Below are 16,105 nucleotides of genomic sequence, written 5' to 3'. Positions count from 1 at the left end.
CTCCAGCTCGGGTTGACATGCTTAACTGATTTTGGTATTAAATGTCCACCCTCATATTTTACCTTTGAAAGCTGACTGGAATTTGTCCATCATTGCTATTGCAGATGCTCAATACACAAATAGCTAACTTTATCTTTGCAACAGCACGAAACCTCAATAGAATCTTGTCTTAGAAGAGTAAAAAAAAAAAAAAAAAGTGTTAAAACATTATTGCTTCATAAATACAGTCAAAGGTCAATTGGGAAATCATTATATTACAGAAAGAGCAACACAAACATGCATCCCAGATGGCAAGGTGCATTTTGAGGTATTTGTGCAAAACAAAACATTCACTTTTTGGATTGTATTCATGTGTATCAAAATGGGGGTATGGGAATCTGATGGGATACATACATGTGCAGTCTTTGCGGTCGTTGGCTAGCTCGAAGCCAGGACGGCACTCGCACGACACTCCTCCTTTGCCTGGAGCCTCTCTGCAGATATGAGCACAGCCATGGTCCTTGTTCATACAGTTCATTCCATCTGTACATGGGAAAGAAACAAATAGTCACAGAAGATGTCACACAGGCAGGAACATTACTGATTCAGACTGAACAGCTCACATGCGGCAGCAGTGGCTCAAGCATTGTAGTGGTATTCCACTAAACAAAAAGAATGACTATTTAATCCCCAGACCTGCATGAAAAGCATTGCATGTTTAAGTACATTTATAGATTCATAAGGAGGAGCAAAATATTGCACTTGGCCATATAGAAGGAAAGAACCTCACTACCGGATTGTTACAAGCCAGTCCAATGAAGACGTGCAAAATTGAAAAATGGAAATTTCTCATTGGACATATAAAATCTGTCTAAGCCAAAAAAAAACTAAATATGATTAAAGTTTGCACAATCAATAGATTAGTTTCCTTTCTTGAACTTGGCACGAAAAGAAAGTAAATGTGTGTTTGGTTGAGCATTTCTTCCCTTTAAATAATACAAAATGGTGTATTATACATTGTTGGTAAGCCTAATTATTATCTGGTACAACCAGGAATAACTTGTAATAGCTAAATGTGTTGAGAATTCCCTTTTATTTTAAAAGGATCCCCAGAATCCCCTGCAGTATTCTCCTGTTTGTATTCACTGCTGTTCTGAGATTCAAGTGCTATCACCCACAAATGGATGATGGGCACCTGATTGGCACCTAACTGATAGACAGACATATTAAAATGACATAAAAAAAAAAGAGATTCTGCAGCCAGTGGTCATACCATATCACCAACAAGACCATCCTTACAATCCTGACTCCAGTGATGTAGTATAACACCAATTGGTAGCATAAAAGGTGGAGGGGGGGGGTGAACCAAATACAAGTTTCTTTACTATTTATGCTAACATAATTGATTTTAATGAATTATTTTAGTTTGGAAAAATCATCTTAAACTCTTAACCTCTTTTTCACAAGGCCGATTTTTTTCTGTGTGTTCCAAAATAAACTAACCAAAATAAATCAGGTATATCTTTGCAACTACAAGGGCTGTATGTACAACCCTGTCAGAATTAAGATACATGCTTCTGTGTCACAATAAAGTCACCTGTTACACAGTAGGATATTTAAGTTTATTCCTTCCTAAAAGAAAACAACATCACTTTCAGGGAAAACCAGAGGAGCTTCGCTCATCCAGGAATTAAGAAAGTTGTGTCTGATAAGGGACCGTGCAAAAGTAGAAGCTGAACACGAAAATTAACTATAGCAGTTCGAAAGATATTTTTATTGAGGTTTTACACAGAATATTTCCGAGACCCATCAGCCATTGTAAATAACCAACACCTACAACAAACAGGAGTCAGGAGAAGTAAGGGATAAGATCCCAAATTCATCTTAGAAGCACCATGAGGATCCAAAAACAAGTGAACCCAGATGGTATGATAAGAGGAGTGAATAAAACCCCCACGATAGTGTGGTTTGCTTTAAGAAGTTAGCACTGATGTGGACGTTGTTGTTGTCATGTTTTATTCATTTATTGATTTATTTATTTAGTTTTCATTTCCACTGAACTGTTTGGGGTTTAAATTGAGTTTTGTTTCGATGGCAATGCTCAGCAGCAATATCAGGTCAACTTTATTGTCTTGGTACCTTATTCACCTTAAAATCACTGCAGCCAAAGCTCCATTTCTTTCATGTTCCACACATGAAGACAGAATTTGTTAGAAAGGATTTCAGTCACTCTGTTCCTCTCTCACTATGCACACTCTGCAAAACGACCTCGAGCTGATTCACTCCATACTAACCAGCTCCTTCAAAACCATAGACTGTAAATAAAGAGATGGACGGAGCCTCTGTGACGTCACCCATAGGTTTCTGAATAGCTGAATTGAAGCTCGGTGGGTGTTCCTACCGTCGTCATTTTGGCAGCATCATGCGCGGCGTCTCGCCCTGAAAATACAACTATGGGCAAAGAGGTGGAGCGGAGAGGGGAGCCGTGAGCGTCATGGTGGATGATTGACATCGCGCGAACTTCGAGCTTTCTGTCGCCAAAACCTAACCGAACTAACCCTGAGATAACGGAAGCTAACCAGCTAACGGAGGTAAGTGTGCTAAAGCTATGTCACGTTGTTATCCGGCTAAAAACTGCAGCTGTTCTACGTTCTTCTTACTTGAAGCCGGAGATTGGTACCTGGATTTTTGCACCAGGCTGTAAACATGTTTATTTCTGCCGTGAAGTTGGTCTTTTTAACATGGGAGTCTATGGGGATTTGCTCTGTTTTTGGAGCCCCTAGTGGATGAAGGGGGAACTGCAGTTTTATGCACTTCCGCATAAGCTTCACTTTTAACCACTGGAGGTTGCCGCTTGTTCAAAACCAGCGAGTTGCTGTCATCTTCATGTGCGTGTTAGTGACACTGTACGCTGCTGTTGAAGGTGAAAGTGCTTTGAATTGTCTTAAAATGTTTTTTTATTTCCTGTATTCTGTATATCTCATCTCTTAATTGTGATTATTTATGTGCTTAGGGCTCACCTTCAAAAGAGAGTGACTTCTCGCTGATTAAATAAAAGTTAAAAACAGTTTTTCGACATCACCTTGGCTGCATGTTAACACTGGCGCAGCCTAGTGTGAGCCAAGACCCTCTGTATTGCATATCTCATGCTGACCACTTATAGGGGGCTGTAGTCAATCAGTACATTCACTTTTGACATGGGGGGGGTTATTGCCGGGACTAAATTAAAGATAAATGCAAGGAAAGCATATATGTAATAAAAGAAATCGCAGGAACCCAAATGAAATGAGTGATTTACTTTAAAAAGCTCAGTAGAAAGCTTGCAAGGAAAACACAAATCACCTTTTGGGATAATTTTACTGTGATTGCTTTAACTCTAGTGCTGACAGTCTACATCCACTACATCATTATAAGCCCAGAATCACACCCAAGATCACCCTCTAGGGTGCAGTTTTTACGAATCATGATCCAGCTGACAGTTGGAGGAGTTTTAACAGAAGAGTTGTGTTTTCTTTTGTTCTATGTGAATAAGGCGAACGATCCTCGGGCTGAGTCAAACAGCCAGGGGTCACATCAGCCTAATATTTTCTTACACGCTTAAAAAAAATGCTCCTGAAATGTCTGCTTTCCCCATAATCTAAAGTCCAAACAATCAGCTGTAGTTAAAAATGTTAACGGTTTATGCCGCTCTCAGCTGCGGTCTCCTGTCTCCTTAGGAGCCGTTTTATGTGTTCATCCAGTTCATAATCATTTACAAAGAACAAAGTGACAACTACATGAGAGACAGATGAGTGTTCAGATCCTGATCAGTGCAGAGATGAGTTGATGGATGAAGTGAAGAAAGGAAGAAAGGCAACATATATTTTTCAGTGGTTTAAGCAGGAGAATGAAGCCAGTCAAAGACATGTCAATGGGAATAGATGAAAGTCAGCACATATAATGATGTTTTCTTATCGTACCACAATTACATGCGCTCACTCGCAAAAGATGCATGTTCTGTGGCATTTCTAAAGTCTGAGCGAATAACAGTTTCAGCTTTGTTTTCTTTGGGTTTTTGTGCAGGAACCGTCTCCTTCACACTCACATAAGATGACAGAAAGATGTAATTAAGAAGGGAGGGAGGTGGGAGTGTTTCTCCCAAGGCAGCTTCCAAGACTTCTTCGTGACTTTTCAGCAGGCTCAAAGAGCTGTCCTTTCAACAACAAAAGGTCCATGAGGAGGACATTCTTGTAACAGTGACTTCATAATCGATTCAGTCCATCTTTTGTTCTCAGATGCTCAGGGGACAATGAGGAGGAAAAAATCAGTTATATAAACGTCAACTGCAATAACAGCAAATCATTTTATTGATTTTGTTCTGGCCGGAGCTGGTTTTCATCAACTGGGTTCTCAGGCGGCTGAAACCTGACATAGAAGTAGAGGAGGACCCATCAAGGAAGCAGAAATTGGCTGATAATGAGAAGTCCTGGTGAGAAAAGCTGGTCTAAAAGAGAGCATGGAGACACCAATTGTTGTTGGAGGCTCAACACCAGACAGGACCCCAGGTCCAGGCTGGGCAAATGGACCTTTAAGACAGTCCAGTCAATAGTGGCAGGGTGTAAGATAAAGGCAGATAAGGCATACACGGAGTGCCATAACTAGATGATTGAAATAAACTACAGGGACATCTGTAGGGTGAGATGAGATGCCACGAATCCACAGTGTTAACAAGTGATGGACAACCAACTAGACATCCAGGTGGTCAAGGAAGTACAGAAGACAGGATGATTTAATAATCCTAAACCACAAGAACATCAAGAAGAAGTAACATTAGAAGTAGGGATGCACCGATCCACTTTTTGGGAGTTACGATCCCTGAAATCTTAATATCTGCCGATACCAAATCTGTTTATGTGAACATCATTGTGACTATGGTTATTGTTGCTGATTATAACAGAAAATTACCCATCCTTTCAGAAGTTACATCACCAAATACATATATAATAACATTACAGATCTAACAATTTCAACAGGTTTTATTTTGATTTAGCACATTTTACCTAAATACAACTATAACTGTGTGGTTATGAAACAAAGATCTAGCTTTTAGTGCAGTGTTCATCATTGTGCCGCTCGCTAGCCACATGACTCTTGACTTGCGACTCGTGAAGCAGCCACTGGCTTTCTGAAAATGCTATCTAAACAGGTCATTATGATCCTCAACGCTGCAGTTCTCTCCACAAACAAGAGCTGCAGGTTGCTTGCAAAAACTTTGCTGTTGTAACGGCCCTAACTGACCCTGTCAGAGTTGCCCATTTTAGCTAATTTCAGCTGCACCGAACTCCACCAAAGAGCTGCTCCGTCCGTAGCTCTGTATATATATTGAAAAAGAAACTCCCACATTCCGGAGCCATTATTGTATTTTCACCATATACTGTTGCATATGAATACCATTACTCCGTGCAATATTTAGGATAACGGTTCCTTGCTAAAAAGCTGAATGTGACTGATTTGCCAACGTAGCAGGATACGTAGCATGGCAACGCTTTTTGTGGGGGGTGGCAGCTCTCCTCTTTTCTTAGTATATTGAGTGTGTCTTTTGTTGAATTAACAGAGAGGATCGCTGTTTTAGTGGAACAAAAAATGTCACATTTCAGCATTTATTTCTTTTAAAACATGTCCGAAGCATGTCATCAAACATATCTGCGCTAGCTTGACTGGTGTGATATCGGCTGTGGTATCGGTACACTTTTATTAATACCAAGTACAAGTACACACGCCTGGTATTGTGCCGATACTGATACTGGTATTGGTATAAGTGCATCCCTAATTAGAAGCTTGAAAACATCAAAGGTTGAAAAAGGATATTAAATACAAGCAAGAAGTGAATGCAGGAGATGCAGATGGTGATCAAAGAGTGTCTCCAACAGATCCCGGTGACACCACCAGATCTCTTCTTCCTGAAGTCCTGACAGCAGACAGATTTGGTAGCAAGAAGCAACTGAGACTAATACTCAGACATTAGCTTCCAAACATTGAAGTATATGAAATATTTCAACTAAAAAAACATATTGCACATTTGCTGAAACTTTGCGTTTAACCTAATTAATCTTTCAAGCTATCAAACTGCTTCCGTTTAAGAAATGAGCCTCCAAGAAGAGCCATAGCACTCAGACTCTATACACATAAAACCCTTTCCCACCAAGTTCCCACAGCAAATCATGCTTCATGTAGCCCAAAAGCACTTCAGGGGCTTCATTATGGGGCAGTTCATTCTTAAACGCTGCCAATTGAACTGTCCACTCCAAGCAGGTCCTTTACATCAAAAGTTTAAACTTAAAGTGTGAAAGTGCTAATTAAAGACACAATTACTTCATCTACTTTTCATTTTAATTTGGTTGAAGACAAAAGGAATCTAAGATATGTCATGTTTTGTTCTTTTGCACCTAATTTCTTCATTAGTATGCATACATTTACAGTTTCATGCCACAGTAAACCAATATATGTATATATGCATGTATATACATTGTACATGTAACATATATAAGTGTGTGTATTTACATATACTTTGGTATGTTTTGTGCAATGATTTTGAATCAAGAAAAACTGTTGCGGCAAACTTGTATATCATCTGGCTGTTGTTGACAAGCTGGCACTACTTCATGTTGTATGTTCATACTTTTTAGAAAATGCAATAGGAAATTAAGTATAAAAAGCAAAACAACAGAAGCGTTGCTTGCCAGTCACTAGTTATATCTGTATCTTTGCTGATGGCATTAATGCTCCACCCAAAAGGTTATGATGAATGAAAAAGGTGCAGCAGCACCAACATGACACGGGGGTCTGCCATTGTTGTTGCGCTTTTCACCAGTTGAGAGGGGTCGGGAATTTGCAACTGCAAGATGGCGTGGGAGACATCACTGTCATCTAGAGATTCCAGTTTCAGTTTACACCGACTTGGTTCACTTTGCATTGCAAGACAACTTCACTATGGAGGCAGGTTCATCCTCTCAAAACTCGGCCAGAATGCAACCAAACCATGGCTTTTTACTGTATGTGTTGTGGCGTAAACATGGCTTCAGAAATGACAACTCTTTGAAATGTAGCTGCCTCTTCTTCCAGGGACCAAAAGTAATTGGACCGTTAACTGTAAAGCTGTTTCATTGGCTTCGTGGGCTATTCCCTCAACAACCCACCATCAGTTCTGGAAGACTGATGAAAGAAAAGGTGGATTTATACTTGTGCAGTGTCTGCATAAGGTTGATTATGGCGCCCATGAAGAGTTTTCACATAAAAAACAAACAGTTCCTAAATGCTTCACAGGGTATTCTTTTAAACCCCTTGGATTGATTCTGAAAGTGACTTCAATTACATCTTATGAAGGGGCTAAGCCAATACTTTAAGCCACTGGAAGGTTTACAATCTGGAAGAGTTGGTGACTCACCTTTACCTAGTGTGGCTGGTATTAATAAAATGTCCTGTCGCTGTCAAATGCAGTCAAAAGCCGATTTTATTTCCCAGATGTGTACTTTCCAATATGTCCACAAACAAACAGAATTCTGTGTGTTAACAGCGTATTCCAGGTAAAAGCGGTCTAAACTGATTTATTCCTTCCGGTCTAACCCTTCACACACAATTTCCCGTCTTAAATAGATTTACATCTATTGACCCTTAGATCTTAGGTGTTTATTTTCAAACCGAATGTGGTGACATACAGAGCCCGAGACGTGAAAATCTGTCCAGATATTTCTGGGCCAAACTCTCTTCTGCCTTCAAGATATGGCGTTTTCCAGGGACATCAAATGTAAAACCCCATGACCTAATGGTGCTGCGTACATTAATACCATCTTTGCATGAATTGGGTTTCATCAATATCAGAGCATCTTAAAAGTTTATGGAAACGTTAAAAAATGATAAAGTCAGAGAATAAAAGTTATGTAACTGTTATTACATTTTTTTCTGATGAGGTCATATAAACATTTACTAAACACAAAGTCAAAGTTTCCCCATTAATAGAATCTGCCTAATACATTTTAGCACATATAAACTGTATACAGGAGTTGTTTAACAACTCATAAAATTCTAAAAGCAATGAATCCAAGGGGTGCAAAAGCAGAAAAATAACAGTGGCCTCAGACCAGTGGCCAATATGCGCTTTGGCCTTGTTTGAAAACTAAACTCATAAGAAAGCAATGTTACCATAATCAATTTAAACCTGGAAGAAGTCAAATAAACTGAGGCAGAAGGAGAGCGCGGACACAGGCCCATCACTCAGCACAACTGAGCCTACAACAGCAAACGGAGCCAGGGGTGCAAACCGTGGCCTCTCAGACCGTCTGCGACCAGGCAGAGCCTGCATCATCGCTCACACATTAACACTGTGCGTTTATATTCATCTAGATCCGCATCTGTACTGACCTGCTGACACACAGACAGCTGAAAGTATATGACAATAAATAAACAAACAACTTGAACACATTTCTTCTCATTTCATTTATATTTATTTATCCAATTAGCTTTGTGCTGCAGCTTTTTACAGTTGGGCTTTTGAGATGCATCTTGATTACTGCGAATGAACATTTTGGAAAAACACCTTCCATGGTGAAGATTTTTCACCGACTCCAGCTGCAGTATTTACAACCCCAACTCCAAAATTGTTGCTACGCAGTGTAAAATGTAAATCAAAACAGAATGCAACTTCTTATGATCAATTCTGGGAACTGAGAAGACCAGCTTTTGGGGTTTTAGAAGATAAATGTTATTGTTTGATGCAGGACCATTGACGGTATATGAAATATGGACGGAGCGTCCGGCGGTTAAAAGCCTATGTGGAAGTGCATAAAACTGCAGTTCCTCTTTCATCCACTAGGGGCTGGCTGCAAAACAGGGCAAATCTCCACAGACTCCCATGTTTGAAATTTGACACATTTAGGGGCGTGTCCTTTTGATTGACAGGTACCCGCTCTCCCGCTTCAAGTAAGAAGAATGCAGAACAACCGTGGTTTATAGCTGATTAACAACATGACTTAGCTTTAGCCCGCTTACCTCGGTTAGCTGGTTAGCACCTGTTATCTCCAGGTTAGCTTGGTTAGCTCTGAGCTACAGGCAGCTTGGAATTCGCTCGATGTCAATCATCCACCATGACGCTCACAGCCCCCCTCTCAGCTCTACCTCTTTGACCATATTTGTATTTTCCGGACGAGAAGACTTATGCCCCCGTCACAATGGCAATGGTAGGAACCGTCCACCAAGCTTCAATTCAGCTCTTCAGAAACCTCTGGGTGACGTCATGGAGGCTAAGTCCATCTTTTTACATACAGTCTATGTGCGGGACTCTTCTCATGTTTTCTACTTGGCAAAAGGCTCGGACTGCAGGTGGGCAAGTTCAGCAACTAAACTCTTCTACTGGGATGCCATGCTGTTGTGAAAAATATGGTATGTGGTTTAACATTGTCTTGCTGAAATATGCAAAGCCTTCCCCAGAAGAAATGTTGTCAGATGGGAGCAGATGTTGCTCTGAAACCAATTTGTGCTTTTCAGCAATGATGGAGCTTCACAGATGTTCAAGCAGCATCTGTCATAAGCACCAATACAACCCCATACCATCAGAGCATGCAGGCTTTTTAACTCTTCACTGGTAACAAGCTGGATGCTCCCTTTCCTCTTGAGTGTGCAGGACAAATCAATGAAAATTTTCAAATGAATACTGAACAGCTTTTCACTCAGGCCATGTCTAAATCATGTTTGCATGTGACTTTTTCTTAACAAGAGACTTCTGCCTGTGTTACACATGCATTTGTGTGCAATTACTTGAAAAGTAATGCAAATGGCGTGACAACATCTGGTGACAACAGAAAAAAAAACAAAAAACTAATGGCCACATGTTATTAATGTGTAGCTACAACATGTTATCACACAGCCACAGATCACTAATGTCTGGGACCTAAAATGCGGTTATGGCTTATAACTGCAACTGCAATTTTATTTATAACATACTTAAAAACAACCAAAGTGCTACAGCATGCAACATGACATAAAATGCAGCTGAATCAAATAGAATAAATACAGTAAACCAAAATCAGATCAATGTGTCGACATATCATGCTGAGCCAAAGGCCAAAATGAACACAAAATAGTTTTAAGAAAAGATTCAAACACAGATACTAACGAACAAGCACAACTGTGGGAACAAGATAAATAATTTGTGGCCTCACGTTAGCTATGCAAGTTTCTATATCAAAGTTGGAATGAAATTTAATGTTGCAACTGAGCTTACTGGGTTAACCTAGCTAAAAAATTTACTCCAAAACAACAAACAGATGGGATACCAGATCCACCATTCAGCCTCAGCTCCATGGTGAGATTGTTCAGCCACATACTACAAATCCAAGAAAAAGAATGTCCATACTAGGGTAACCCTGGAAGACATATATTTACTCCAAACCCCCCTACCAACTCTTTTTTTTTTCCTTTGATGCCACCAAAGAGGCTGTCCGGCACAGTTCTGAAGCCATGTGTATGATGAAAATACTGTATATTGTTTTGCTGAAGTAGTGCATCTAAAGCAGCCACATGAAAGCACCATTATTAAAAACCCAAATCTTACCAGTTGCACAACTACATTCAATTGGAATCACTTTATTTTCAGTCCCCAAGCACATTAAAAAACTTCCAGAAAGGTCTTTCCAATGAGGCCGTATTGGCTCCACTTGTCCAAATTTTCATTAGTTTGCACATTTTCACCATGTTCCTTTGATTTAAAACATGCTGGATCGCATGCTGTGAAGTCTGTGGTAATATAATCTCAAGTAAGTAGCTGCCTCTGCCAATCAGAAGGTACAAAAAGGAAAAAAAGACACCTAAAAAGTAGTTTCTTAACCACTTTTCCCTCCAGTTTGGGATGAAAATGTACAAAAATGGTTTTGTCCTTCCAGCTCAAGTGTGCAGATTTGTTTAGACTGCAGAGGTCAGCAAGTTTACAATGACTGAAGTTCCTCACAGGGAGCCCCAGCGTGTCCAGATAAAACACTGACTCTTCATGGCCCTTGTCTTCATGGCCCAGTAATAGCCCCCAGGACAGAATCGGTCTCTCACACAGTCTCTCTTCTGTCTCTTTTATTATCCTCTGTCTTTCTCTTTCACTCTCCCTGCCTTTCTTTAGCAGCCTCTCCACACATCTCTTTTGCTCTCTGAGGAGCTCCAACTCCAGATGAGGTCCAAGCATATCACAGCCGTGTTATTACAACCTGACTCTTGCAGCGAGACACCCCAAAGCCCCATAAGTCTGGCTGGCAGAATGCAGTGTGAGACAGAGAAAAAGGAGGAATCTGGTGAAAGACGGACAGATAGAGAGGGCAGAACTGAAGGAGGAGGACAAGAATGTGAAAAAGGATGGTTTAGAGAAAGAAAGAGAGAGATGGGGAAAGAGTAGAGTAATGCAGAGCCTCACATTTGCTCTCCTCCCAGTTCCTCTGAGGCTGATGAGGAATGAGGTGATGTGGAATGCCAGACGCACAACCCGATCGCCTCACCGGGGACAAAGAGAGATTTCAAAGCTCAATTCAGCTGTAGAGCTAATGTGATCTTAACTTCAGACAACAATTAAAATTTCAATAATGTGAAACACCTACACAAATATTCCATAACAGTATGAATAAATCCCTGCATGTTGACAGTGAAATTTCCACCCCAAAAGCAAATAACTAAAGTTTTTTAAGATGAGTAAAGTTTCAGATATCACTGATAACTTATTGACTTACATTGAGGAGGTATTTTGATGTTTAAACTTTATGAACACCTCTATGCTTAATATGATTTTAATGACAAGTTTATTATAAAAATAGGTAGGAGGGAGGGGGTCATTTTCCATTGTCAGTTCTTTACTGCAACAGCTTCATTCTTGTTGCGTTGTGAAGTAAAGACGTCAACAGCTGCCACTCTGAACTCAGCAAATGACAGGTGACTGCAGGTCAGCCTTTATATTAGGGGTGGTGCATAGACCATGAAAAAGGGGTGGGAGTGTGAAGGGCTGCTTTGTATATTAATGAAAAAAATGAATAAATAAAAAAAAAATAATAATAATAATAATAATAATAATAAAAGCATTCAAGGATTTCAAAATTTACTATAATTAAGACAGTAAGACAATATTACAACAGCAATTTGGTAATGGTCTGAAAAAGTAAAAAAAAAAAAAAAAATCTACTTTTTGGTTGCACGGTACAGAGGTCCTTTGCAGGATGCCACAAAACGAACTGTTCCAGTTTACAGTGAGCAGCCAAGACAAACATCTTATTGGTGCAGGGAAGTATGAATTCAATGACACGCCATCAAAATCTCGCTTTCTGCAAAAACACTTCGGATGAAGAGCAGAAAGTAGATAAAGAACTTTATCATACATTAAGAGCAATAAGGAAATACCTCAAGAGGTGTAAATAAAAGTTGTCATGGTAATACAATCCCCTGACCTGTACGGCAGCAAAAGTACGTGGAAATACCTTAAAGAGCAGCTTGTGCAAGACAGCCAAAGAATATATGAGCTCAAAGCGTCTTTCCAAAAAGAGTAAGTCTGCTTTCGCCCAACTCTTCTTAAGAGCTGTGGCTCCTGAACGAGAGGTGCTGCCTGTCAGGGTTGTTACGAAATAGCTTTAGAAAGAGAAAACCTTTCAAAGCTTATGAGGCAGCGAGGACACAATGGCTGCACCAGGTATTTCCAGGAGTAATACGATATGTTTTATTAGATTTAGAGAAACTACTAAATACATTACTCCATAAGAAGTTGCTGAAGTCAAGTTACCTAAAATGGAAATATGCACTTACCGGCCACTTTGGGCTCACCTGTTCAACACAAATATGTAGTAATCGGCTCATCACATGGCTGCAACTCAGTATTTAGTCATGTTAAACTGGTCAAGACAAAAAAAACTGAGGCTACCACTCACGCATGATCACCAAAGGGTTACTAAAATTGGACAATGTAAGATGGGAAAAATGTTGCCTGGTCTGACGAGTCTCAATTCGTCAGATTCTATCTCCTACATTCAGACAAGAGTCAGAAATTAAGGTAAACCTCATGAAAATATGAATCCATCCGGCCTTGTACCAGTGCTTTAAACTGTTGGTGGTATAATGATGTGAATAAAAATGTTCTTGGTGAACATTTTATACTTACGACCAATTGAGCGCGATTTAAATCCAACAATCTAACTGACTGTTGTTGTTAATCATGGCGTAGCATCATCTGATGGATGCTTCCAGCAGAATAACGCACCATGCCACATCATCTCCAGCTACATAGCTTCTTGAACATGACAGTGAGTTCACTGTACCTGAATGGCCTCCAGTAAACCAACGTAAATCCCATGGGATCTGGTGGAAATGGAGAGTCTCATTGTAGATTTGCAGTAACTGTGTGATCTTTCATGAAGCAAAATCTCTGAGGACTGTTTCCAATACATTGTTGAATCTATCAGAAGAATTAAAGCAGCTCTGAAGGCAAAAAGGGGTCCGACCTGATACCAGCAAGGTGGACCTTGTAAAAGGGAGCAATGAGCTATTTATAATCCTTTTAATCATTTGCTGCTTTTGTTAAAAAAAAAAAAATGTTTATCTATTAAACACCAACAATCTACACCAATGACAAATTGCTAAATATGGAAAAAAAAAAAAATTTCTTTCTCACACAGCCTAAGTCAACATCATAATATCATAATATCAGCCTATGAACAAGATGACTTGCAACCAAGTCAAGAGATAGAACCTCCAGCTTTTTGCTCCTCTTTACATCGAAGGAACTGATACTGATGCAAAATCCAACACAGTCAAGACAATTTGGTCACCTAAAACTAGATCAGAAACGAAAATCCCTCTTTAACTTCTACTTCCCACCTCGTTCCTCATTTCCCTCTGTCCTCCCTTGTAAATGCCATTTTAATTGAAATCTGTCAGACACTGAGCGTGTCCCTAACTGGGTTGCTCAAACCAAACCAACCACTGCTATAGGTGCTAAGCCATGAATTTAAATGAGCGCTTTTCTTCAACTGTTCAACTGGCTGTATTGAACTCCTTTAAATAAGGACTGTGCCTTTCTAATAACCCTTCCCAATCTCTTTGTCAAATAGACCCCCTCCCCACCTCTTACCCTACCACCAACACACACACACATCCTTATTCTTTTGCTTTCTTCAAACTAGAACACCATCAGCTTTGATGCTCCATCAAATTGGCATTTGGTCCTGCTGCCTCAGAGTTAGAACAGCTACAACGCAATGAACACCGCTGAATTGTATTGGAGCCTCGGTTAAATAAATATCAATAAATCTTCTGCTAAATACAACTGGAAGACTCAAGCAATAACGCAGAGAGGTGACGAGCTACCCTGTGACCTGATGCATCATTTATGGGAATTAAATAGTTTTAATCTATATTCATATTAAATATAACAGGAAATGCGAGTTTGAACGATCTTTTAAAGACAATTCAAGGGTTTTCTGTCTCCAAGCTTTTAAAAATGTTGTCTTTCCTGAAATGTTGCTATCTCAAGATGAAGGGACGGACTTTCCTTACAGGGGTAATTTTCTGCTGGAATATTGGTCTATGGCCTTACACCACAGATGTAAATCTAATATAATACATCCATAAGTTGTTTCACCTGCGATGGACTGGCGAGCTGTCCAGGGTGTACCCTGCCTTTCACCCAAAGACGGCTTGGATAGGCTCCAGCTTCCCCGCGACCCTGAATTGGATTAAGCGGTTTAGAAAATGAATGAATGAATGAAGTTGTTTCACCGTTAGTGAGTACGTCTAATGTGTGTAAGACTCATCGTTGTCATTCCTAACAAACCAACTCATGACACCTCACAGATCAGTTCCTAGCCCGATAACAGTGGAGTCCATCCACAAGGCACAAGCGAAGTGATAGAACAGGTTCTGGTAAAGATGATGATTGTTAGACAATTTTAGTTTGTTTGGTAAATGCTGAGACATTTTATGTAGTTTCTCTTGGGTTTCACTCATTGCTTCATACAGGAATATGACTACATTTATGTTATAAATCACACTGCAGATAGTATATTATGCTCTACTACCTACTGTGAGATAATGCAGTTCTTTTATACAGTGCAACCTACTCCTACGTATACAGTGATAACTGCTACCACGCCTAATCATAATGTGCAATAATAATTCTGTTCAAAGACACTTTATTCTGTTATTCTTATAGGCATTCATTCATTACAGTATTCACTTATATTTTGTTTTATATATTTTTTATATTTTTCTTCATATTTTACAATGTGTTTTTCCACTTTTCCTAGCTGCTGTGACAATGTGAATTTCTCCTGGGGGACTAATAAAAGACTATCTTGTGTGTTACGTTACGTTATGTTACGTTACATCTTATATCTTATCTTTCTGTTTATATTACATGAAAAAAATTGTCTTTGTTACCTTCCCAAATAAGATACAAAAGCTAGAATACACACAATCTGTGATGTGTGTGTCCTCTCAGGACAACTAGCAAACATAGCATAGCAACTAGCAAACATTAGCATTAGGCTGCACTGACAAGAGCACCCCCTGGTGGAGGACATGTGCTACTTCAAATTTATTATCACAACTTTTGATTTTTTTTTTTTTTTTCGTTTTGTTTTGTGTTGTTTCTTAGCTTGGAGCAACACCTCATTTGAACAGATGATTTCCTGGAAAGGATGTAAACTGATGAAACTGGAGTACTGCTTATACCAATGTGTAGCTATATGAGTTCCTATTTATTCCTCCTGCGTGTACTACCAAGCAGCAGCAGCTCAGCATCGGGTCAGCACTCTGCTCTCATATTAAACATTTCCACTGACCACTGGCAAACTCTGGCCTAAAAATAAATAAGAGGCCAGAATATTGGAAAAAAGGTGAATTACACCCTCTGTTCTCATGTAAATATTTCATATTTACCTCAGAGAGAGAATTAGAGGCATTAATGGAGCTTCCTTTCAAAATAAAAAAAATCACACATAAACATCTCAATCAAAAACCGTTTTGATAATATGTTGCTTATAAATGAGAATTACAGAGACTTTCAGCAGCTATAATGTAACTGTAGTGTAACCATACATCCGTTCTTGAAAATTTCCCACTTCAATGTCACACAAAG

General features: G+C 39.5%; 2 protein-coding genes across 3 annotated transcripts in view; both read right to left on the bottom strand.

Moving 5' to 3' along the window:
* scube1 (signal peptide, CUB domain, EGF-like 1) overlaps nucleotides 1–16,105 on the bottom strand; it is a gene marked incomplete at its 5' end in the record, with an annotated part of 128,670 nt that overhangs the window by 67,946 nt on the left and 44,619 nt on the right. For both annotated transcript variants that reach the window (XM_079263456.1, XM_079263457.1), the window contains one exon: nucleotides 394–522. In XM_079263456.1, the coding sequence (XP_079119582.1) occupies nucleotides 394–522 (129 nt within the window). The remainder of the gene's footprint in view (nucleotides 1–393; nucleotides 523–16,105) is intronic.
* Nucleotides 1–16,105, bottom strand: part of mpped1 (metallophosphoesterase domain containing 1) — a gene marked incomplete at both ends in the record, with an annotated part of 231,372 nt that overhangs the window by 172,119 nt on the left and 43,148 nt on the right. The window lies entirely within an intron of this gene.

Source organism: Telmatherina bonti (assembly GCF_933228915.1).
Source record: "Telmatherina bonti genome assembly, chromosome: 23".
Lineage (NCBI taxonomy): Eukaryota > Metazoa > Chordata > Actinopteri > Atheriniformes > Telmatherinidae > Telmatherina > Telmatherina bonti.
The sequence above is the reverse complement of the archived record's forward strand: the minus strand, read 5'-3'. Positions and strand labels throughout refer to the sequence as shown.